The sequence below is a fragment of the Heliangelus exortis genome, chromosome 4 (genome assembly GCF_036169615.1).
Source record: "Heliangelus exortis chromosome 4, bHelExo1.hap1, whole genome shotgun sequence".
Lineage (NCBI taxonomy): Eukaryota > Metazoa > Chordata > Aves > Apodiformes > Trochilidae > Heliangelus > Heliangelus exortis.
In genome coordinates, this window is record NC_092425.1 from 15,179,453 (window position 1) to 15,204,276 (window position 24,824).

Genomic DNA, 24,824 nt, shown 5'->3' on the forward strand with positions numbered 1-24,824 from the left:
TTTAAATTTCACTTCTTGCTAATTATTTGCTTGTCATTTTCAGATGCCAGAAAACTCCATGGTTTGGTTAGAAGTGGCTCAGGATACTTATTGAGTAAAATTACTGCAACTGAAACCAGTGGGAACCAGACCTCGAAGAAATAAGGTTTTCTGTAGTACCAAGTCCTGACAGGTCTAAAAGATATCAAACTAAACAATCTATAACTGTTTCCCATGTGTAGTATTCATATCCCACCACCTTATCCCCTCATCTGAGGGGTGTATTATGAAACTAAACTAATTAATATTTTTTAAGCATATGAATACTGTAGCAACAAGCTCCATAAAAAGCCCATGAGGGAATTAATAACTCTGTATGCAGATTAGGATCTGAGTAAGTGTGTAATGAATAAAGCATGGGGCATGCTTTCAAAAATAAAACAGAAAACATAACATTGAAGGACTATTAATTAAGCACAGAGATGTGTCGAAAAAATTGTATGTGAACAGGCAGCAAACAACTTCTGTAGTACATGAGTGTGGGTTTCACAGGTGAGCTCACTGCCATTAAGATTATGAGCGCTTGATTTTTAACTTCAAAAGTTTGATTTTAGTTTATATAGTTTACTCAGTATATGTTTATGATTATGTATATGCCTTTTTGTTTGTTAGTGTAAACAGTCTGTTTGCCACAATGCACTTTCAGTATTTTCCCACAGAAAAACTATTTGGGGAAGTGGGAACTATTTAAACATACTCTCAGTTGTTTCAGAAGTGCTCTAGGTACCTCAGAGACAAGCAAAGTAGTTATTGGGAGATAAAAGCAGGAAGGTAACCAGCCCCTGATGCACTTCACTGTGTTAATGTCCTGAAAAATCCCACAAGTTCCAGTCGAGAGGAGCTGACCAGCCGTGGTCTTCAGCCTTCAAAGCCTTAGGCATGTGCTGAGTTTGATGTTTGTGAATAAGCTCATTGTGTCCACCCACCTAAACTCTACACGAGATGGAGTCCTAAGCTGGAGATAGATAGCCAAATGAGGAGGTGTGAACAACGATGTTTCAGATGTATTTTTTTAGTTCTGTGATTGTGTCTGCCTTTCTTACATACTTGTCCTTTTTTTTTTTTTTAAGTTCTTTTTTTTTCATGTGGAAAGAACAGAAAAGCCTCCAGCTTCCTGAATTTGAAAATATAAACACACTACCACCACTTTTAACATAACTGTATTTACTGTATATCTGTGTGCCTGTAATATAATTCCAAACCAGGAAACTGAAAGGAAAAGGGAAAATGCTTGGCGATTTTGTTGTTGCTGTTGTTGTACTCCTTTGGTTGGTTTCCTTCCAGCTTAGGCATTCTGTCTTCCTGGCTGTGTGTTCGTTTCTTTGGAAACGGCTGTAGGATGGATTTTTGATTGACTGTGTTGTCAGATGGATTATCAGAGTTGTGAGCTTTTTGGAATGGTAGACATGAATGTGTGATAAGAATATTTTATACTTAGAATGTTTCAAATTCTTGCATCATGAAAGAAGATAAGTTGAGTATTTAACAGGTTAGTTAGGGAAAAAGTTTATTTTTTAAAAAAGTCAACTAGTTTGGTTACTAGCAAAGAATTTCTCTTAAGACCAGGAAAGGTTTTTACCAATGTGACTGATGGGAATATTAAAACCTAGCCAATGTAGAATAATTTCAGCAGAGCTGCAATGCTAATTTTAAGCAGCAATTCTGATGTTGGCTGGTCTGGATTACAAGCAGAAAACAGCTTTCACCCTGACCTATACACACATTCATTTGTTGCAGCGCTCAGATGCCCAGATTTCTGCATGATTCCCATCTCACACTTCTGAGTTTGTTTCCTGTCTTGGGGCTCTGCAAGGCCAGCTGTCCTCAAGGCTGCGAGCGATTGGTGCTGCTCTGTTAGTACTGGTGATGCTGAGGTTGGGGCAGATTGTGGCTGGAGGCTGAGGGTGACGTCAGTGCCCACCTTGCTGGGAGAGTTAATCTCCTGCTGGAGAGAGACTCTAATAATCTCCTTGCTGGGGAGACAGGTGCGCTAAGGATCGCATGTTGTACGTTCCTCCTGTGGTGCTGTAAAGCAATTATCAAAGTCAGTGTTTGTATTGACAAACGTGCTTGACAGAGGTAATTTCTTTTGAGTGGTTGAGGTGCATGGGTGCAGGAAAGAAAATTAACTTTTTAAAAGTGTTCATGTATGAAACAATACTGAGCAGAATAACAGAACCAGGTTAGCAAAGTCCAGTATGTGAAATGAACATGTAATTAATGACACTGTAAGATGAACTGTTTCATTTGTGGAAGACTAGAAACTAGATTTCTGATTGGATCCATCCTGCTTCTTTAGCAAAACATAGTCCACAAAACCATGACAGTGCAAGCAAAGACTGTCATCTGCCCTGACACTGCTGTGATGGGTTAACACAGAAGGGGTTAGCTCAAATGGGCAGGGTGGTTGGTGAAAGAAATTACCTTGAGGAAGAGGAGAAAGCAAAAGGCCACAAGCTTCACAGGCACAGTCATTGAATTGTTTTGGCGGGAAAAGACCTTTTAGATAATTTAACCATGATCTGGTGTGCAATGCTTTTTTGAGGGCCTTGTGACACACAACAAACTGATGGGAGAGAGAAGTTACTCCTTACTGGAGGCTGCAGCGTTTCCATGGCATCTATACATTCCTTCACGTTCAACTTTGGAACAAGATCGAGTGTAGACACAACCTGTATGCCAAAGACTAAGGAAATCATAGGTGCTTAATGGACACTGATGTGACTCCACGCCAGACTCTTTAATATACTGTTATTAGCTCTGTCTTAACCTACCTTTCCAGTTATAATGGTATGAACTGCTGAGAGTGCCTATCTATAGCAACACTAACCCTTCATTCGCAGGAGGGCAGGGGCAGACGGAGCGACTCCGAGCAGGGAGTACATTTTTTGTCCTGCCTTCCCCCCCATTCCCTCCCTGTCCCTCCCCCGCCGTTTCTAGGAGCAGCTGAGTCTCCATAGCGGCGATACCAAGCTGTGCCTCCCCCCACGATAGCGGCGATACCAAGCTGGGCCTCCCCCCACGACAGCGGCGACAGCAAGCTGTGCCCTAGCCGTAGTTTCACACCGCCCACGCCGGCGCTGCCCTAGCTTCCCGCCCTCCTCATGCCCCCCCTCCTCGCTGCCGCGGCACCTGGGGGGCTGCGGACGGCCCGCGCCCGCGAAGGTAAGGGGCACGCAGGGCGGGTGTCCGGGCTGCGCTGCGCCCCGAGGCCGCGGTGAGCAGCGCGCCGCGTCTCCTGCTCTGCCTGCGCTCCTGGCATGGCCAGGGGAAGGGACTATCTCCGGATTTCCACCCCTGCGACAGGGGGAAGGCGGCCGGGAAGTGCTTCGCGGAGAGCGAGCCTGTGCGGGCTCGGACGTGCGAGGAAGGCGCAGCCGCTTCTTGGAAGCAGCCTCTTCAAAAGTCCGTGTTAAATGTGACACCCCGGCGAAACGGGAGTAGGAAAAACTCCCCACTACCCACCCCTTGTCTCCCCCGCCCTCTTCCATGGGAAACTCGTAAAAGGAGGAGGGGTAGAGTTTGCTACGGAAAAGTCTCACCTTGGTCTGAAGCAGTTTCAGGCGTTCCTGCAGGAGCGGAGCTGCCCGTCTCGGGCGAGGGCGGAGGCAGGCAGGCAGGGAGGGAAATCTTTAGCTACGTATATATACATTTTTAATTTTTTTTCTCTCTTGATCTTATTTTATTCCAGCGGCACGTTTCTCCACCTCTCTTCCCACTCCTCCCGTCCAGGTTGATCGGCTGAAATGAGGCTTTGCGCGCTGATCCCTTCTTGGGCTTTAAAACAAAACCCGGCCCCGCGCAGCCGGCAGCGGTTTGGGGCGTCTCGGCGCTGAAGCGCGGTGGGCGAAGCAGGATCCCGCGGAGCGGGGCGGCGGCTCCCGCGGAAACTTCCCTTTGGAAAATAAACCTCCACCACTTTCCTGGAGATCCACGTGAGAACAGGAAAGCATGACTGCAAGATCTCAGCTCTGCTGCTGCAATTTTACTTTTTGTTTGCCTTGATTTTTTTTTCTGTTTGTTCTTACTTTCATTTTGGAACCAGCTCCCAGCTGCTTGGCTGAACTTCTGGAGACCAGCGGACCTTTTATATTGCCTTCCTCTGTTTTAAACAAACTATGGACGCTTAAACTTTTCTGTTTCCCCCTCCCCCTCACTTGTGAACCCCCACCCGTCAGTCAGCTCATGGGGCTAACACTGCAAAGCAGCCGCAGCAGAGGGAGAAATACACAGCCACTGATTTATTTTCCCGTCTCCTAAATTCTTCTCATCGTCCTCCTCATCACCCATTCTCTCGAGGTTTTTTTTTTTTTTGTTTTTGTTTTTGCTGCCGGGTGTTTTATCTGATCTCGATTCTTTTGTCGTTGTTTAAATGCCATGCACTGCTTATCTGGAGAGAAAGAGAAAGCTATATGGAGATAGAGGCATATAGTGTATGCGCGTGTGTTTCCATAAGACTATCAAGGGAGCAGATCAGAAGCAGCCCGGATCCTGACCCTGACTGTATGAATAAGTAAGCAGGATGCTGACGACTGTGTTAGTTGCCTGTAAGGTTTTCGTAAGTTAAAGGGGGACGGAGAAGGAGGGAGGGAGTGGGGGTGGGGGGGTTGAACAGACCAGAGTCAGGGCTTAGAGTAAGTGTTTTTGAAGAGAGGGGAGAGACACTTCTCTCCGCTTCCTCCAGCGTAGCTTCTGCCTCCCATCACTAGGGCTCCGCGGTTTGCTCTAGTGCACCCCACCCCCAGACTCCCTTTTCTTTCCTTTATTCTTTTCTTTTTCCCCTCTCCCCGTGGTAGTTCGCTGATGTGCAGCCCGGATCCATCTTCTGGCAGCAGCAGCGGGACCGGGGTTGGCGTCGCGGCGGAGCGCGGGCCGGGAGCGGAGAGGGGCGCGGGCAGCAGCAACAGCAGCTGCCGCCGCCGCCTCCTCCTCCTCCGCGGGAAGTTTGGCTGGGGTTTGACAGAGGAGAGGGGACGCCCTGACAGACAGGATCTCCCGGCCTGAGTCCACCCCTGCGCCCACCCACACACCCAGCGACTTCTAGGCGAGGTGGCGGGCTGGGGGCGGGAGGAGCAGCGGTGCTCATGCTGCTCACTGTTGCACCCATCTGACTGGGGCTACCTAGGGAGCACCGTCTCTCGGAACAGGCTTTAGGTGGAGAAAGGAGGGGAAAACCCCAAACCCAACCCCTCTACATAAACCTGTAGTTCCCGCCACCCCGATACCCTCCTTTCTCAAGCCGGCGTGGACAGCTGAACCGGCCGCCTAATCCATCTGCACCCTGCCCGCCACCTCTCTGCCCGAGGGAGGATGAAAATGTTTTGCTGGAGGATAGCACTGTGGCTGGCCGGGTGGACTGTCTGTGGGAAGCCTTCCTCCTGCTCTGGCCTTGATTATGACTACACTTATGATTTCACTGAAGAGGATAAAGCTGAGGCAATAGATTATAAGGATCCTTGCAAAGCCGGTAAGTGACTTCTACGACTAATACAGCTCCCCAGCCCCCTCCCCAGATGGTGACTCTGTCTCGGCTTTATTTGCGGCGGTATGCGGGAGGGGGGCAGTCCCAGGCTCACCTGCTTCATCCCGGGTTAGCAGCTGCCGGAGCCCTGCGCCCCCCTCCCTCACCTGGGCAAGGTACCCAGGGCTTGCTTTTCTGGGACTTCCTGCTTCCTTAGCGCCTCTGGTTTATCTGGGAGAGGGGCGCGGCGGCAGGCAGGGCTGTACCGGCCACCTCCGCTCCGCGGCCCCGGCGGCGTCTTCGTCCTCCTGGCTCCGCGGCCGGCACGACGCCGCCGGGGACGCGGAAGTTGCAGGGGGCGAGGCCCAAAGGTTTCGAGGCGGGACCGCGCCCCGCAGCAGAAGCTGGGATCGCGGAGAGGCCGGGCCGGGCCCCGCGGGCGGTGGCCAGGGGGTGGTGGCTCCTCTTGGGGCTCTGCCCGCCCCCGCGGCGGGAGCCGTGCCGGCTCCCACTCGCCTCCCTCCATCGCAACCTGTCGCCTACTGGCAAGCGAGGGCTTTTCTGGAACGGTTATCTTACTGATGTAGGACTTCAGCCTCCTTAATGGTAGGTACAGTTCTTCATCCATTAATCAGCGACCAGAACTGGTCAGTGACCTCACTGGTGTTTCAGTAGACAAGTATACCTTGTCAATGCTCTCCCCCTCTCCTGCTCCCCCAGATTTGTTATCAACAACAGTGATGATCCATTCCCAACAGCTCTACTGGTAAATAAGTGCTCAAGTTTTCCAGCGACCTCCTTTGCATTAATTAGTTATTTTGTATTCTAAAAATCCGTTCAGCTAAAGGTTGTGTTCACTTTGTGTGGTTTTGCTTAATTTATTGAGGAGAATGTGGTGAACATACGTGCCAAATAGGCATACACTATGTTTTTCTAATCACAAAAATATTTTGTTCCAAAGTGTGAATTGTTTGGTCTTACTTGCTACAAATGAGGAATGCTTAAGTTCAAAAAGAGCACAAGCAATGGCCAAAAAACCATTATTTTTTCTCAATTAGCACACACAGATAAATATGTTTTATGTAGGTTTAAAATAACTTGTATTAATATATATAACTTTAATTCCAGTCTGTTGTTCTTGAGGAAATGTTGTGGCATTTCATATAATGAGAAATGTGTATTTACTTTAGTTTGCCATGGGATATTCTTAGTACAACTTTTTTCTTAGTAGGAACAATTAAAAATTATTATTTGTTACACTAAGTGTTTTAAGGTTATGCATGAGAGAGACAACAGTAAGACTGCAATATGACCAGTGTTGACAATTTTCTGCCATTGTTTTGTTTTGTTTGGAGAAAGAAGCATTTGTTTTGAAAGTTTGGCCCGTTGAAATGTTTCATGGAAATTTCTTGCTGCTGCTCCTTCAGAAGGTGCTTAGATACCATTGTGATGAGAGAAAAGTAGATGTGCGAAGGGTTATTTGTATGTAGTTTTCATTAGTCTTAAAAACAATCACTTTGAGGTTTTCTATGCAGTAAATAGATTAATAATTTGCTTTATTTTTTTAAAAATGTATGGTAGTTCTTCAGAAGTGAAGGTTTCTGTCACCACTGTACACTGGGTTTGTGCCACATACCAACTGTTTTTAACAGAAATTAGAAAGTTCAACATATCAATGGAACCTATCCTCCAGCTGTTATTTCCCTATTACTTTTTACACCTTCCATAAAGACTCCATTAATCTTTGCCTGGGAAGTGCTGATACTTGCTCAAAGTGATAAGAATAGTGAGTGCTAAGCCTCTTTTAGCAGCATAACCCAAATGTTTCTTCTTCTTAGGGTCAGTTCTTACCATCTGGAGTGGGCTTTTGATTCCCATAGGTAATTTTACTGATATCTGCCATTAGGATGGTTTGCACAGGAAGGCCCTGAAGAAGGACAAAACTAGGCTTTGCACTCAGAGGTGTGAGCTGTTCACACTTCAATTTTTGTGGTCCCTCTATGCCTGAGATAATGGGATAAAACAGAGATAATCCGTTTTGAGTTTGTGTTCAGTGTATGCAAACTTTGTATCTTAAATATAATTAACACCTGCTTTTACTGCATCTCAAGGATCTACAGCTGAGGCTGTAAAAGTGCCTTTTTAAAAAAACTATTCAGGCTAGTAGCAGTTAGCTCGCCGATCCCAGATATAAGTGAATTTCTGCAACTTGGCAAAATGAGGGAATGCCCCGTCAGTTAGGGTTTTAACTAGTGGCATACTCCAAAAAAGTCAGTGAGCTCCGTGCAGATTTTACAGATGTGCTAGAATAGTTTGACATACCATGGTTTGTGAGCAAATAAAGTGCTTTGAAAACAACCACAGCCAAGATTCTCCAAATATGCTGTTGCAAGATGCATTCAACTGTATTTTAAATGGTATTTGCATTCTATTTTTTCTCCAGTGAGTAGTGTTTGCTGCTTAGTTTTTATTCCATAGATCACGTGGGACATTATTTGTCCAAGAAAGCAGGAAGCCTCAGATCTATAGTTAGGTATATTTATAATTCTATATAGCTAAGTTTTTATAGTTAGAATCTTAACTCTGTTGAATCAGTCTTCTTTTCGTATGTCCCTTTTTTCTTGTTTTTCCCTTTTGTGGAAAAGCTGGAGAAATTTATCAGAAACAGAATGAGACAACCTCTGAGATGCTACGCATAGGTATCCTGTGGGATTATTTATGGGTCTTCTGTGTTTATTTTAACATTTTCATCAGGAGAAGATAATCTTAGTAAGTGTATTTAGAACCATGCTGTTCTTTTGACTTAAAATTCCCAGAAGCAACGTAGTGCAGGATACTGTAGAGGCTTAAGTCTATTGTTTTCCAGTGTTTCCAGATTTGTGAAAGAACTACAGAGATCTGACAGATGCAGGCTAGGGTTAGGAGTTGTTTTATGCAACAACCCCAAAGTTCAGTCTTGGCAGTAAAGACAGCACCTTGGGAGCTCTGCAGTAAGGACTCCAGGGAAGAGCTTGGAAATGCTGTGATGGTGTTGAGGAGACGAGTGTTAGTAAGGAAACTATTGACATTGTGCAGAAGAACTTGATGAACTGCGTGCTTTCCTGTGTGTTTGTCTGCAGACCTTTAATCTATGTATGAAGTTTGGGGCGTGCTTCTTTTTCTTATAACAAGTATCCTGGCATGCTGTAACATCGGGTTGTGATGTAACACAGTTTCTGTGTTTCTGATTTCTCAGATTTTTCCTTGTGTTTCTTTGCAGGATATTGCCCTCAGTGTTTACCATTGTGATATTCAGATGTAAGGCATTCTTAGTTCACCTTCAAGATCGAATTTGTCAGAAGGTGTGAAACTAGGGATGCCCTACCAATTGCAATGTTAGGCTTTAAAACATCTTAAGAATATAGATCAGATATAACTCAAAAAATAAAATGCATTGTTAGATTTAAATGGGCACTGTCAAGCTTTTCAGAGGAGTGCATCTACATTAGTCTCTTGATTCCTGAAGTTTTCCTTTTCTCCATTCTTGCCATGGCATATAATGTATTAAAGGTATCTGTTGAGAAATATGCAAAGTGAGACTGGTAGGAAAAGAATTTCCCATCCTGTAATACTTGCTTATAGTCTCCACTTTGTAGACACTAAAGGTTTTTTGAAGGCTTTTGTTTTATTTCCCTAAACCTAACCAAAACAAAAAAAGGCAAAAAGAGATTGAAACGTACTCTGGTGTGATCTTCCAATTAAAATACTGTGAGCTATGGGAGGCAAGGCAACAAGTCTTAGTTTTGTTGCATGTCCACATCACTGGGGGCTGCTCTAGCCTCTGTATAGCTGACTGTCCTCAGATGAGTATTTTCTATAGCATTTCTTCTGTGAGGTGTTTCACTTTATAAAAAAATGTTAAAGGTTTGAAGAATATGAACAAAGTTGAACTCCTTCATCTGTTGTTTTTCCTTATTGTCTTCTTGGCCTTGGTCTTCTTTATGCCAGAAATTCTGTCTTGCACTCGGGAAACTTCTCCCAAGGAAAACTTCATATAAACTTTGACGTTCTCACTGCAGTTAGTTTGGATGACTCTTTTAAAGCAAAGCACTTAATTGGGAATTTTTTCTTTCAAAGTGTGCATGAGTTGCTTGCCAGAGATCAGAAGCTTTTCATTTTTTTCTACAGTAAAGCTAGATAAAAATATCAAAAGGATAATAATAAAGACAAGCAGATTTACAGCTTCCTAATTTTGAAGTTGATTAGCTTGCTGATTTTTGACTCAGAACAAATTCTGCATGTATGTGCACCTGCTTGAGAGTAAGAGAAAAGTAAGAAAGACCTTCATTGTGTTTATTTCTTAGTCCTGTGACAATCTAAGGAACTACTATTACTACTACTAATTTGGTTTCTTTGCACCTTCACAAATTTTTAAAAAGTCTGGATTTTCCATAACATGGATATTACTATTTCCCACCTCAGTCAGGTGTGAAACCTGGTTATATATTTTATTTCTAAGTATCTGAATATGAAAAGTTGATGGTAAATATTAAGCATATTCATTATACAGTGTCATCTGTAGCTGCAACCTAAGTTTTATTTATTGATGTTATAGCAGCAGCTTGCTAGGCTATTTTTTTATAGCTTGTATCTTGTATTTTGGGACATAAGTTTTCATCTGTAAACATTATAATTGTGTGGTCTGGTAATGTGAAAATTCTTAAAGCCTTTGATTATACATTTTGATTTAGATAATTGAGATATTTCATCTTTATGCTTCAGTCATGCAGTAAATTCTGAAACATATATTGTGCAGTTTGTACTAATATAGAGGTTGTACTGCCAAGATCACTTGTCAAGTTGACAGAACTGTGACTATTCATGTACTAAATGCACAGTGTAGGCAGCTTAAACAGGAACAAGCTTTTCTGAATAGCGTCCACATGGCCTCCATGGTGCTGTGGGTAAACTTAGGATAAATCTGACTACTGAAAAATTAATTTTTTTAACAATTATTTTTTCCAGAATTCACCAATATGCTGTGATGCTCTCTAATATGGTGTCTCAACAACTTTGAAAAAAATTTATGTGAACATAAAGTTCTTTTTCATCTTGGGTTCATTGAAAAGATCAATTCAGTAGTAAAACTCTGGTAAAACTATCTCAAATTAATATATTTGATGTTCTAACTTCCATATTAAAGGCTCCATTTCATGACCAGACCACTTTCTGTCAGGATCTGTTTCTGAATGCATTTCTGGTGTGTCAAATAAGTGACCTGTAAGGAACACTATTACATCACTGCTAAACAAGCCTAATTGAAAAATCTAATTGAGCTTGGATTCAGGTCCCTCAGGCAAGCTCAGAAACATTCACCACACCTGGATATCTGCCTTATGTCATTCTTATTGTCCCTCTGGAGAACAGGGCTGATGCCATAATTCCATTCACTACATTTTAGAGAGACGGAAAGGCTGTAAAATGGAAGAGTCAACTTCTGGTTTTCACAGGCGCAGGGAACCTTGTGGAGGAACAGAGAACTTTTGTTTTTATTCCTGGATGTGTTATAGTACACTAAATCTTATAAGAGTGAATAAACTAAATGGGGAGCAATCTCTATTCTTTGTTTAAACAATGTGTGTTTATCCTTATACTAAAAGAGATTCTTATGGTCTAGCTTTAGACTCATGGAAAGTGTTAGGGTTATACCACTTTTTATATATATATATATATATCTCTGAAGGGAAAAAATATTCTAAGAGTATTCAGAGTATTCTGTAGCAAAACTAATCTTTCAGCTTTCAAAGCTTTCAGTAGGATGAACAGTATTTTGTAGTGTTTCTCAGACTTTTCTTAGGATCTTTCTAATCTGCTTGTTTGCAGGTTGCATTATTAAATGCAATCCATTTCTCCCATTCTTGACCACAGACAACCTCTCTCTGCCTTTTTACTATATCCCTTTAGTGCTATTGCAACCGAAAGTGTGACCAGAGGAACCTTTGGATATTTTAGTTCTGTCTTCTCAGAATACTTTTCTTGGCTAAGAGGGAGCTAATGGCTAATCTGTTTGTGTTTTAATGCATGTTTATTGTGCCTGCCACTCATCTTCTACTTCTTCCCATATCATCTCTTCCGTTATTCCTATGAAAAGTTTCCTTGCTTTTAGATTCCGCTTCTCCACTGAATGTGCTTTACATTTGCTTTTCAGCTTTTCCCTTTGCTGCCTGACTGGTCACCTGGTACTCTTCTCTCTGTTTTTACCCTTGACATTTTCTTCTCTTTCTTCCAATTACCAGTTACTCTCTCAAAAAACAGAACTTCTTGTTCATCACCAGGCTTTCTGTGATATTGTCCTCTGGTGCTTTGACAGCTGAGTAGGAAAGAAAATGGGCACTTGTGTCCACAGATGAAAATGAGGAGACGGATATGTGGGCTATGCGTGGCCAGCATATTCTCAGAGGCCTCTAGTGCTTAGTGGGCTGCCAGCGATCTGTTAAACACCCCAGGTCAACCCCTGAAATATCCAGCTGTAAATACGTATACAGAACACATAACCGTAAACTTTCTGTCTGTTTGGCTCACATACCTAACTATCAAGATCTGATGTGTAGGCTGTCATTGCTGAACAATAGACATGAGAGTACTAGAAGTACTCGAAGAGTTAAATTTTTATAATAAATAGTAAGGCCCTCAGCTTTGGCATGCTGACTGCCACCAGTGCTCCACTCTGGCCTCCAGTCGGGAGACATGGAGACACCATCCATAACACTGCTGCCTCCTTTGAGAACACACGTGGAATCAGTCTAGAGGAGAAAAGACAGCACAGAAAGAGTCGTGCCTTGGCAGTCCCCTCACAGGAGACTCTGCTGGGCCTTTTGCAGCTGCACTGCCTGTCCCACATTGGCCTTTTCAGCCATCAGCGTGGGGAGAGAGACCCCGCCTGAGATCCTTGTTTGCAAAGCCAAGCCATGATGATAATGATGATGACCAAAGAGGTTGAGCTGGGGAGTGTGAAGGTGAGGGTTGTGCTGTGGACATATGTAGAATGTCTACATGCAACCCTAAAGAGGGGTGCAAGCCCTCTGAGTGCTTGCTCTTGCAGGCTGCTTTGGAGGCAATTTCTACTTGTGTGGATACTCTCAGGTGACTTTTATCGGAATTTTTATCTTGAGTAATGGTCTGTGAGTGCAAATTTTGAGTGACTATAAATCTGGGAGTGTTTAATGTTTGAGGAATATTTGAGCACAATCAGGTAGTGCTTACAGAGCAATAATGAGCCAAAATGCAGGTTTGTGGCTTTTCCTTTCAGTATTTTAAAACAGCAATCACGAAGATTAAAACACAAAAAAATCAATTTGGTTCTAAAATAACTTCTAATTTTCTTTTCTTGAGGGGTGTGAAATATGATGCCTAATAGGATATGCAGTGTGTATTTAACCACCTGCTTTGCTATATATACTTTGTTGAGATGAAGTCTATGAATAATAGACTAGGAGTTGATTTTTATTTTTTTTATTCGTATTCATTGTTATAAATTACACTGCAGAACATTATGCCTGGTCTGAGGTATCATTTTAGTAATTTAAAACATATTAACAATCTTAGCCACAATTTCTGTTTCATGAAACACTTAAAATTTTAATTTTGTGTAAATTTTATGTAAATTACATACGAGTTTCAATTTTATAATAGTAATAAATCATGCTTTAAATGTTAGTGCTACCCACCAAAATAAGCTCAGCAGTGCCATGACTGTCACTTTTAGTCTAATGGCATATCTTATTCAGATTCAAACTTTCAGAGGTTTCGTTGACAAAGTATTGAATTTTTAATATTATCTTAAGGAACATTAAATATTGAAACTCCATCTTACTAGGAAATAATCAACAACATTAGGACACAAAAATACAAATGGAATATGTTTGTTTTAAAACTTACTTTCATTACATTCAAACCTGGGCTTAGAAGTTACCTGTCTTGCTGTCCTAATGAATTTCATCCCTTTTCCTACAAAAATTGAACAGCAAATACATTGCTGCATTTGAAATATGCCAGTATCTCTCCTTGGATATTGAAAACTGTGGTGGAGTTAAAATATCATTTCTTGGAAGAAGCAAGGGGACGTGGGCATCAACTGAGAGGGATGTATTGAAAGAGCTATGAAGATGGGTTACGTTATTTTCATGGTGGTAGCAGCAGTTAAACATATTACTAGTAATAGCTCTAATTGTAATTAAACAAAAATGAATAATTTTATTGGTGTCTGACATTTTAATAGGTGCTAGTTAGGTACATTCTTGCTGTCTGGAGTAGTGTATAACTAAATAATCTTCAACATTATTCACTTCCACAACAAAGTAGAAAGAATTTTGAACAGGGCAGAGTGATTCTACAAAGAGTGGCCAAGAGGCAGAGCTTCTCTGTGTTTGCAGATGATGTACTCAGATAAAGAAAGAAAATCAATTCATATGTATCTTGTATAATATCAAGATTTATTTAAACAGTTTGCTTGCACAGCCAAGTATATTTGTTTTCATGAAGAATAGTTTTAGAACAACTTGGCAGGTGTGAGAACTTGATGATGAACTGTCCAGTTTCTCCATCTGGTAAAATGTCCTTAGATATATAACAATTTTGCATACATCTTTATTTTTACTTGTACTCACTTTTTTCCCCCTTACTAAGCATTCTTCTTACAATTGTGTTCTTACTTCAGTTTTATTTGCAGGTGGGTTGTGTTCCACTACTTACAGTTTGTGTTTCCATACTTCCAGTTGTCTATTTCATCCCTTGTAAAGGTGTGTATACATATAGACAAACTGGTAAATTAGGTATTTTGTGTTCAGGCAATCTGCTTAGTCCTTTTCTGACTAAACAAAGTGTTTTTCAATGCAGAACTGCTAGCATGAGGATGATGGCATGTTACCTATCTTTTTGTGATCTTCCTCATTTTAGTATAAGGATTTCTGAGCTGTCCATCAGCCTATCCTTTTGTCATCCTAGAAATTACTTAGTCTTTCTCTAACTATGCTGCTGTTCAAGGCAATTCTGGGTTCCTTATTCTGTTGTAATTGATATGCTGTAATGGCATAATGTTCTGAAAACTAATACAGATTGCTTCTTCATGTCTGAAAAAGAAATTACTAAACAAAACAAAGACAAACCCACAACAAACCCTTAGACAAAAAAAAAAAAAAAAAAAAATTAAGCCTAGTTAGGAAACCAAATTCATTCAGATAATTGGTTTGTTCCACGAAGTTTAGATTACTGGAAAAAGTGTTTAAGGAAAACAGATTAACGGTGTTTAAGGCAAAAAGATGTTCAAGCTATAAACCAGAAAATTAAAGGGAAGGGATATGATATAGATGGAAAATTTAAGAAATTATCCAAGAAGATAAAAAAAAATTGTTTCTCTTTCTACTAGTCTGCTAAATTCTGAAGTGGTAAATTCAGAACTAAGACAACAAGATATGGGGTTTTTTTAATAAAACTTGTTTAGATTGTAGTCTGCTAAAGGATTACACTCACGCAGTATTCTAAGAGATTATATGACATTTACACAGATAGCAGGGTTATTTATAGCTCTGGTAATTAATAAAGATAGCATTTTCAATTGGATATTATACCCTAGGCTTCAGAGTTCAAGCCAGTCTTTAGTAGCTGGAAACCAGGATGAAGCCTAATGTGTTGCAAGATAATCCATGTCTACCTACTGCACATTCTTGTTACTCTCTGTGAAGCAGCTGGTGGTGACTGCTGTCGGATACAAGACCTTGGATGTGATCCAGCGTTGCAGTGCCTTTGTTCCCTTAGCTCTCCCTAAATGCTATTTCAAAAACTCACATCTTTTCGGATACCCGAAAGATACATGCATTTTGGCTATCATAGGAAGTGAATGAATTTCAAGCTTAATGTGACTGTAAATGCATTGACCAACTCTGTGTAATGAAAATGAAGGTATGCAAGAACACAAGAAGAAAATTACATTTATCTAATGTGTATAGTTTCTCTTTAAACACATGTACGTGCATGCCCACTTGATTACCTAAGAAAGTATCACCGTGGCACAGATGGCCATAGAAGAACCTATATAGGATTTGCATGTACAGATCATGTGGATACTTTTGTTTTTTGTTTTGTTTTGGTTTTCTGCTCTGGGAAATGCCATATTAATCTCTGTGTTAAACCTGACCTAGAGGCTATTGCACTGCGGGAATGTTTCCAGTTACGTTAGAGATAATATTTATAGGTGAATAAGTAATAAAGTTCAGAGCTGACTAATTTACTCCTTGGGCTGCAGCTCACTTGTATTCATGTGCTCACATGTTTTGCAGGCGTATTAATGAACTGGATTTTTGCCCCAGTTTCTGTAGTTGTCATCACTGACACAGGAGTATCATGAAATCTTACATTCAGTGACCTTGTGATTGCAGGTTCTTTCTTGCTGGACTGGTGTGTGAAAAAAATCCAGCAGCTTGCAAGCACATCTGATTCTTTTTTTTTTTCTTTTTTTTTCTTCTTCTTCTTTTTTTTTTTTTCTTTTTTTCTTCATCTTTTAAATAGGAAGCCTCGGGATAAGACTGGATTTGGATTACAGCAATAATTCCTCAGTCTTTAGAGATAGGTTTCTGCTTGTCACAGCTGAGTACTTTACTAATTGTTCAATCTGATAAATGGCTACATGCTGTTGAGCACAATAGTTGTGGTGGCATATACAGTTCCTTATCTGTGTAATTCCAAAAAATGTGATATATCAAAGATAATAAGCCAGTTGTTAAAAAAGACAGCAGGCATGTGGAACTACTGTCAGTGTAGTATGTAATAATATCAACAAAATCATGTAATATTAGCTAAAGTTCTACAATCACTGCAAGTCTCTTCAGTAATTTATAGTATCCCCAAATTAAAGTATTTCATATTCCAGATGTTGCTAGAAGCTGAAGAGATTTTGGAAAACCATGAGGAACAGGTGTATTAATATCTCCATTTATTTAGTAGTTTAAGAACTTAGTTACATGGTAAAATAAAAACAGAGCAGAAGGTGTTGTGTTGGGGTTTTTTTTGTTTTTTCCCCAAAGATATGTATAGTTTGGGTGGATTGCAGAAACTCCAGATTGCAATGTAGACCTAAGTAACTTTAGGATGTGGCCTCACTTTGTGCTAATCTTGATCAGTAGCAGTGTTTATGCAGATCTTGAGGGGGCTAGAACCAAAATTTTAGAGAGAAATGCAAACTGTTTTATGGTGATTTTAGTCAGCACTGTTTAGAGCCATTTGAAGTCATAACAGGTTTTTCAACTTGGATAAAATTAATTTTTCTTGGCTTTTTAATTAGGTTTTAAAAAGCATCTATCAGATTGATTTGTTGTATGGAACAGCATTCCATTACATACAATGTATTTTTGCTGTTTCACTGACCTAGTAATTCTAGGTCTAAGTTTGTATAGGGAGGCGAGGGTTTCCTGAATTCTTTAGAAAGACTTGTTTATAAATGTAAACCTACATTTTGTCTGTCCTAATGCTGAACCAGCTGGAACTAAAGAAAAGCCCTAAGAAAGAAATCAAGAAAAATTAACAAATATAATGCTGAGTTCTAATTACATAGTTTTATAGAGGAAAAACATTATTTGACCCTTGGTTTCTTCTCACACACTGTGACTTAGCTTCATTGGCCTAAAATACCCTAGGTCTAATCAGTGGGGAAATTATACTTTCTTCGTAACAAGTGAATGGTGTATCATGGAAATCAGCTAAGATCTAGGTAAGATTTTTGGATCTGCTTGCACATGCTAAAGAAACAAATGGACACCCCAAATGTGGAATTCCCCCGTGGAGGAGTACGAAATGCATTATGTTTACATGCTGCAACTTATAAAGCTGAATTCTTCACACAGATTGGAGTTTCTCTCAGGATCTCTTGTTACCTCTGAAGAGATTAATGACATGGTGATATTAATAAGATCAGAATTTAAATTTGAGGATAGAGCCACTTCACTAAGACTTACTATTATAGGTATGTTCTTTCAACAGTTCTTTACAATGGAGACAAGAGATACCCAGATAATTGGGGTGCAATTTGCTATTTGGTGTTTTGTGATGTTTAAATATATGTATGTGTAACTGTGGACATTGAAGTGGAAGAATCTCTCTGAAGTGTAATTACACTAGCTTAATTTCCAGGTATGAACAGCTGTTTTAAGAAAACAATTAGTTGCTGTGCATGCACAGTACAGAAGCAGATAATCCATGCCATTTAACTTGGCCCTTTGAATTGGATGTAAAGTAAAACTTGTTTAAAATTTCTTTGTTGTTGTTCCGTCTCTACAGTGGGAAATTATTATATAAAGATGTTGTAGCAAGGGCAAGCAGAGAGGAACTGTTCTGTGCTGTGAGCCAAAGGACATCATTAGGAACACTCCTATTATCTGGAAGCCTGACTTCCTGTCTCAGTTTCCTCATGGGTCTCAATGAATGACAGAAGAAAGAGAATACTTTCCTGCTTGGCCAAAAACTTGGCTAAATGACACCTTTGGCTGCGTGCCACACTGTTCTTGGGGATAAATCCTGCAGCTCCCCCCTGAGTCTGGAGGTTACTTGCTGCAGTTTTTAGAGGCCAGTGGAGAACATTTTAGAAAGCCTGTGGTAGTGAGACAGACCCAACCTTCCCATGAACACAGTAATGCTTTAGGTTTCCTTCTTTACATACTGAGAAGTTGAGTTTTTTTGGTCCTTTATTTTTGTTTTTATTTTTGTTTTTGTTTTGTGTTTTGTTTTGTGTTTTGTTTTGTGTTTTGTTTTGTGTTTTGTTTTGTGTTTTGTTTTGTGTTTTGTTTTGTGTTTTGTTTTGTGTTTTGTTTTGTGTTTTGTTTTGTGTTTTGTTTTGTGTTTTGTTTTGTGTTTTTGTTTTTTTTGTTTTGGTTTTGGTTTGTTTCGGGTTTTTCTGTGTTTTTCTGTGTTTTTCTGTGTTTTTCTGTGTTTTTCTGTGTTTTTGTGGGTTTTTTGTGGGTTTTTTGTGGGTTTTTTGTGGGGTTTTTTGTGGGTTTTTTGTGGGTTTTTTGTGTTTTTTGTGTTTTTTGTGTTTTTTGTGTTTTTTGTGTTTTTTGTGTTTTTTGTGTTTTTTGTGGGTTTTGTGGGTTTTGTGGGTTTTGTGGGTTTTGTGGGTTTTTGTGGTTTTTTGGGTTTTTTGGGTTTTTTGGGGTTTTTTGGGGTTTTTTGGGGTTTTTGGGGTTTTTTTGGGTTTTTTTGGGTTTTTTTGGGTTTTTTGGGTTTTTTTGGGGTTTTTGGGGTTTTTTTGGGTTTTTTTGGGTTTTTTTGGGTTTTTTTGGGTTTTTTTGGGTTTTTTTGGGTTTTTTTGGGTTTTTTTGGGTTTTTTGGGTTTTTTTGGGTTTTTTGTGTTTTTTTGGGTTTTTTGTGTTTTTTTGGTTTTTTTGGTTTTTGGTGGTTTTGGTGTTTTTTTGTTTTTGGTTTGTTTTTTTTTATTGTGGTTTTTGTGGTTTTTTGTTTTTGTTGTGTTGGTTATTTTATTTTTTTATTTTTGTTTTTTTGAATTTTTGAATTTTTGAATTTTTGATTTTTTTTATTTTTGTTTTATTTTTTGGGTTTTTTGTTTTTTTGATTTTTTTATTTTTTTTGTTTTTTGATTTGTGTTAGCAGTGCATGTGTTGATTCATTAATGTAACTTCCATTAGAATTAAGGGATGTTAAAGACCTGAAGGATTAGCATTTTCATATTTGGTAGATGATCTTACTATCATGAAAGTAGCATAGGGTGCCTTACAGAAAGTAGCAAAGACGTGCTTTTTTAAAAAAAAAAAAATTTAGATATGCATTCAATCCAATAAGTAATTTTCTGTTTTCTTCCCCAAAGTTAAACCACATCAATTACTATGTCTACTGAAGTTCTAAATATGGGTTTACTGTAGAGTATAAAAATAGGCTAAGATTTTCTACGTCTCTTAAGAAAGAATGGAACATAAATTGCATACATTCTATTAAGTGCTGTTTCAGTAGATCATGCATCTGTTATAATCTATGTACAGAAGAGGATTTAAAAATAATTTTTTGCTTTTTTTTTTATTTGTTGTCTTTGGGAAATTTTGTATAACGTGCACATTAAACCAAAAACATTCTGAATCCTATCTTAGCTCTGAATTAATTTCAAGCAACAGCACCAGACTTTTGGTTTGGTTGTTACTGTCAGTTTCTGTACTTCCTATTTTAGTTATGTTTGGCAAGTAAGAAAATAACAGCTGACTCAAAGGAAACTTGGCTAAATGTACACCATTTCCCAATAGCCTTTCTCTATAACAGAAGAGATACTGGGACAGTGCTTAATAATTTTTGGCTTGTTTTGCCATATGAATCCAAGAGGAAAAATGTTCTTAATTCTCTGGAGATGGGGAAGCGCTCACCATAATTAGCTCTCTGTATGTGTCATCCTGCAGAGGAGTTATTCTCAAGCAGCTGTCCAGCTGGAAATTTTGGGAATACATGGAAGAGTACAGAAAAGTTTTAACACTATTGGTGTATTTCAACAAGAAATTATTGATGAGCTTGGTTTTTTAGATCATCACCCTCCCCACACCCTTGCCGCAAACTGGTTCTAGTGTGTATCTGTTGTTCAGACTTTCTGGAATTTTAATGTAAACTTAACTGGTGTGGCTTTCATGGGGTACTTCTAGGGAGGTTGATATGAAACAGCACTTCTCCAACTGAAAAGAGTTGTCTGTGCTTTCACCTGTGTGGATGCAATTGTGCCCTACAGGCTTGATGTTGAAGTTGCTGCTTTCATTGAAGCACAGCTGCTGGATTAAGTACTTCTTGTCATCTGGTCCTTTGCTTTGTCTTCAGTCTTCTTTGTAAAGGCAACTAAGTGCTTTCTGACAGGAGCTCCTGTGGCTGACAAGTGGAGAAACATTGGTGCATATTGTTAATGTGGCTGTATTGTTAGTGTCTGAAGTTAAATATTTCAAGTGTGTGTCACATAGTTTTACAAAATAAATGAAAAAAACCCCAAACCTTTATAGGAGGTTTTTTTGAGCTTCAAGTAGAGGTAACACTAAATGGTCAGAGGGCAGTGTAACTATGTGTTTGAATGTAAGACAGATGTATGTGTAGAATGATGTACATGGTAACTGAATTTTATGTATGTTTGTATCATCATAAATGAAATTTGATGAGTAATTAAATGCGAATTCAGATACCTGAGTTCAATTTTCATATTGCTTAGGGAAGAATAATATTGTGAGTTTAGGCAATAGACATGGAAACACCATTCTACTAAATATAAAACAACTGATTGAAATTAAGCAAAATAAGCATTACCTTGAAGTATATTCAGTACAGGTGTACAGTGTCAAAGTACCTGTGTTATTCATGCTTTACTTCTGCAGAAGCGAGACTGATGCATTTGTGATAGATGGGAGTAGAAGGACTTAAGGTTGCTTAGAGAATTACTGCCAAAGATCTTAGCAAAATTGATTTTAATATAAATTTGTAGAAGTGTGGCTTAGCAAAACTTGATGGCAATATTCTATTACTCTGTGTAAGGAACATATGTAGGTTTGAATTGAATTATAGTGATTTGAACGAGAATCAGGAGAAGGGATTCATACAGGGAAATCAAGTCAGGATTGTGTTAGAGTTATTTGCACTAGGTTCAAGGCTCAGAATGATCAAGGTTCTCCTGCAGAGTCACAAGGTTCAGAGTAGTCCCCCTTGCTTCAAAACTGGTTCTCAGAGAGGACTCTAAGTGTGGCTGAGTCCACTCCTAGTCCCAGGCTTGGTCAAGGGTTTATATCTAAAGGGATTTCAGTGCAAGTGCTTCAGTGTGTGATTATGGCTATTATGTGACTTTGGAACAGCAGTAACTTGAAGCTCCTTAACACTTACAACACACCACAAAATTAGATTATATGATTTTCTAGAAAAATTAATCAGTAATCAACAATTTGTTATACTCAAACATAGCAATTTATTTAAAGATTCAACAAAGTTTCTAAATTAAGTCACACAGAGATATAGAGGTTAACCTATGATTAAGATATTGGTAAGTTTTGGTACTAAATGATCTTTAGATGAGATTGAATTAAAGTGAATTACTCACTTTTCCAGTAGAACTTTATACAAAAAAATAGCTTTATAGCCAATTGCTCCTCTTTCAGTGTTCCATTGTGAAATAAGGAAAGCTGTCAATTATTCACTCTTTTCCTTTGTCAGCATAATTTTTTTTTTTTGGTCACAAAATACGAGGTAGAAGCCTGCTGCAATCCCAGAGAGCTCTAAAAGGCTTCAGCTTAGTATTGATATTCGTATGGTCACAAGATAAGTGACTTTGGTTAGTATTTTTCCATTGTGGCCATCATTCTTGTCATGTGATGTTGACAACTTTTGTAGTGGGCTTTGACCCAGGCAGAATTTTGGTCTCGGGTGCATTTTCCAAGCAATGGGAGTTCCATATATGTTTAGGGAGTGCTTAATGGGCCGAGCTCACTGCAGTTGTACCAGGAGAAGAAAGTGCCAGGTTGTGTCAACTCGCTGCTTCATCAGGCAAGGTCAGAAAGTGCCCTATTGTCACAGCCCACAGCACTTGCAATTAAAACAAGAACAATATCAGGCTCAATGCTCTTTTAATAAAAGGAAGAAGGATGTTGGCTGGTGCTGACAGTGCAATGCAGTCCAGAGGCTGGAGATCTGCACCACTCCACCTTTACAGGAAGCTTCAAAATCAGCTGCATTATAAGGCCAGGCAGTTTCTCTTGTTTTCAATTGCAGTGTGTCTCTTCTTTTATCCAAGGGCTAGGTTTGGTCAACAAGTGCAGTATATTCTCAGTGGTTCTAATAGGAAGAAATATTTATCTTAAATGGTAACTGGATAGAGAATTTTTAGTTGGTGATGCTTTCTCTTGTAGCAAGAACTATGTTGTTTCCAAGTTTGTTGACTCTGGATTATTTTTTTTTTAATCCTTGCATTTTTATTTTTTATTTTAAAATTTTTTTATACTTGCCTCTTGTGATCTAAATGAATTCCTGCAGTTAAATGTAAATGTTCTTTCTGGAAGAAAAATACAAGCTATCAGATTCTGCTACTGCATTAACAAATAGGGTAATATTTGTCTTAACTAATAACTTTTTCATCCTGACTCTGAAGCAGGGATTTGGGTCCATTATTGGTTGTTTACCTTTCATACAGGTAAGCAATGTCTAGCCTATTATGTTTTAGCAGTATTGCACATCATCATATTATTTAGCTTTTATTATCTATGTCATATTTATCTAATGATATTATATCCCATCTATAATTTATCCCCGTGGAGTTTGCTTTCCTGAGTTCGTGTTTTGGTTTTTGTGGTTTTTTTTTTTCAGAGAAGCTGCTAAATTCTCTGTGAAATCAAGCCTGCACAGAGTATCAAGTCAGTTTTCTTGCATTCATGTAGGGGGAAGTAGGTCTTTAGTAGACATAGCGCAGTGCAAGTTTGTGAGAAGGAGTAGCACATCCCTAAGTAGACTGGTCTATGGATTGATTTTTTTTTTTTTTTTTTTTTTTTTAATATAGGTTGTAAAAAATTGTGCACCTAGTGATGTGTCTGTCAGGAAAGCTTGTCACTGCATCACAGGCTGGTAGAAGTGTAATTGAGATAAAAATACTCCTGAGGAGGACTGCTTGAGGGAGATGTTGAAGTTTGCCCTGACTGGAGCTGTCAAATTTTGTTAAACAGTGAAGTTAGCAGAATAGTAAGAAACTAAGTAGTGTTGAGACAGGTTGCCCAGGGAGGTGGTTGAAGCCCCATCCCTTGAAGTTTTTAAGGCCAGGCCGGGTGAGGCTCTCAGCAACCTGATCTAGTGGGAGTTGTCTCTGCCCATGGCAGGGAGGTTTGGACATGGATGATTCCTTCCAACCCTGGTGATTCTATTAAACTCAGTAATTCTAAAATTATTATTCCAGTTGTTGCTTATGTAAATTACATTGCCTTTTATTTTTATGTATATGCATAGCTATGGCAGTTTGAATTCTTTTAGGTCATTAACTTAGACTTAAGATAGCTATTGTACTAAAACATTTACAAATTTTGTTGAAACGTGCAGAAGTGGTTACAAGGCAAAAGTTCTTTCTGTTTTACTGAGCTTGGTAAGGTCAATTAAAATTGAGAGTGCTGGGACATATAGCTGTAGTATGTGTTGGCACAGAAACAGCTGGATAGATTAACTGTAACCTGAAGAAGTGCATGAACGTGAGTTTTAATTGTGAAGATTTTATGGAATTTAGTAATATAAATGAAAAATGGGAAATTGCTGCCATTATTTTTTCTAGATAAAATCTTGCAGAAGTGTTTGCCAGACACTTTGCTGGTTTACAAAACAGGCAAATATAAAAATAGGAGTAGTAAAAACCTGCCTGGGGGACACTTTTGTGTTTGAAGATGACTTGCGTTAAAAGTTTACTGTTCTATGTAGTATACATGCTTTCCCTGGAAACAAAGTATGTCTCTATTTTGAATCAGTTATTGTACTTGCAGAAATATGCTTGTGGTAGAGGAGCTCATTGTATAACAAAACAAGCTGTACTGAAGTGATGCAAGCACATAGTGAAGAAGTTGATTAAGGTAACAAGGATATTAGATAAAACTGCTTAATCCCCTTAATTTATTGCTTCATGCCTTTTACTCATAGAAAATAAACTGTTTGTACTCAGTAGCTGTGCCAGTTAACATTTCTTCTGTTGCTTAGGGCCTAAATTTTGTCCTCAGTTAAGTCAGTGGGAATTGACTTAACATCCACTGGCAAATCTGTCTTGGAACTGTTACATTAATAGTTTGGATGAGATTGAGTTGAATGCAAGGGAAAAATGAACTGTCAGCTGTATCTCATCCAAACATAAAACATGTTCATCTAGTACTAATAATAATAAAAACTAGTATTGAGCTAACACATTGATGGACTGTTTTGGGGGAGAATGAAATTCTCCAGTTAAGTGAGTTACAGCTGCTTTCAAAACCGTGTTTTTGTTTATCAGTAGGAATGTGCTTGTGCCAAATGGCCTACCCAAAATCTTTATCACCAGTTCAGATTTTGCAGGCTCTTTATGTGTATTTGTTCTTGGCTTGATTTTTCCAAAGCACAGTTCTTAGGTTATGCATACATTATAAAATTATGCATACATTATAAAAATATGTTTGCAGTATTGCTCTCACTGTGTAGGTGTTTGCTTTAGTGTCAGACAACTACATTACCAAGGTCACTTCCAGCAACCCCTTGTGTGCACTCAAGTGTGGAATATTCACTTTGGGCTGCCTAAAAATCATCCTCTTAAGCTGGACCTTATGTTTATACCTCAGACCTGTTTCTA

At 39.3% G+C, this 24,824-nt stretch overlaps 1 protein-coding gene and 1 long non-coding RNA gene across 2 annotated transcripts in view; one reads left to right on the top strand and one right to left on the bottom strand.

The window, feature by feature from the left end:
* Positions 1 to 1,529: 1,529 nt before the first annotated feature.
* Positions 1,530 to 5,886, bottom strand: LOC139795889 (uncharacterized). The gene is made up of 3 exons (XR_011725737.1): positions 5,616 to 5,886; positions 3,582 to 4,429; positions 1,530 to 2,725 (listed from the first exon to the last, which is right to left on the bottom strand). It is a non-coding gene; the product is annotated as an uncharacterized lncRNA (long non-coding RNA).
* Positions 4,354 to 24,824, top strand: part of TLL1 (tolloid like 1) — a 126,617-nt gene continuing 106,146 nt past the window's right edge. The window contains exon 1 of the mRNA XM_071743118.1: positions 4,354 to 5,506. Coding sequence (XP_071599219.1) covers positions 5,350 to 5,506 — 157 coding nt within the window. The 5' untranslated portion in view covers positions 4,354 to 5,349. The remainder of the gene's footprint in view (positions 5,507 to 24,824) is intronic.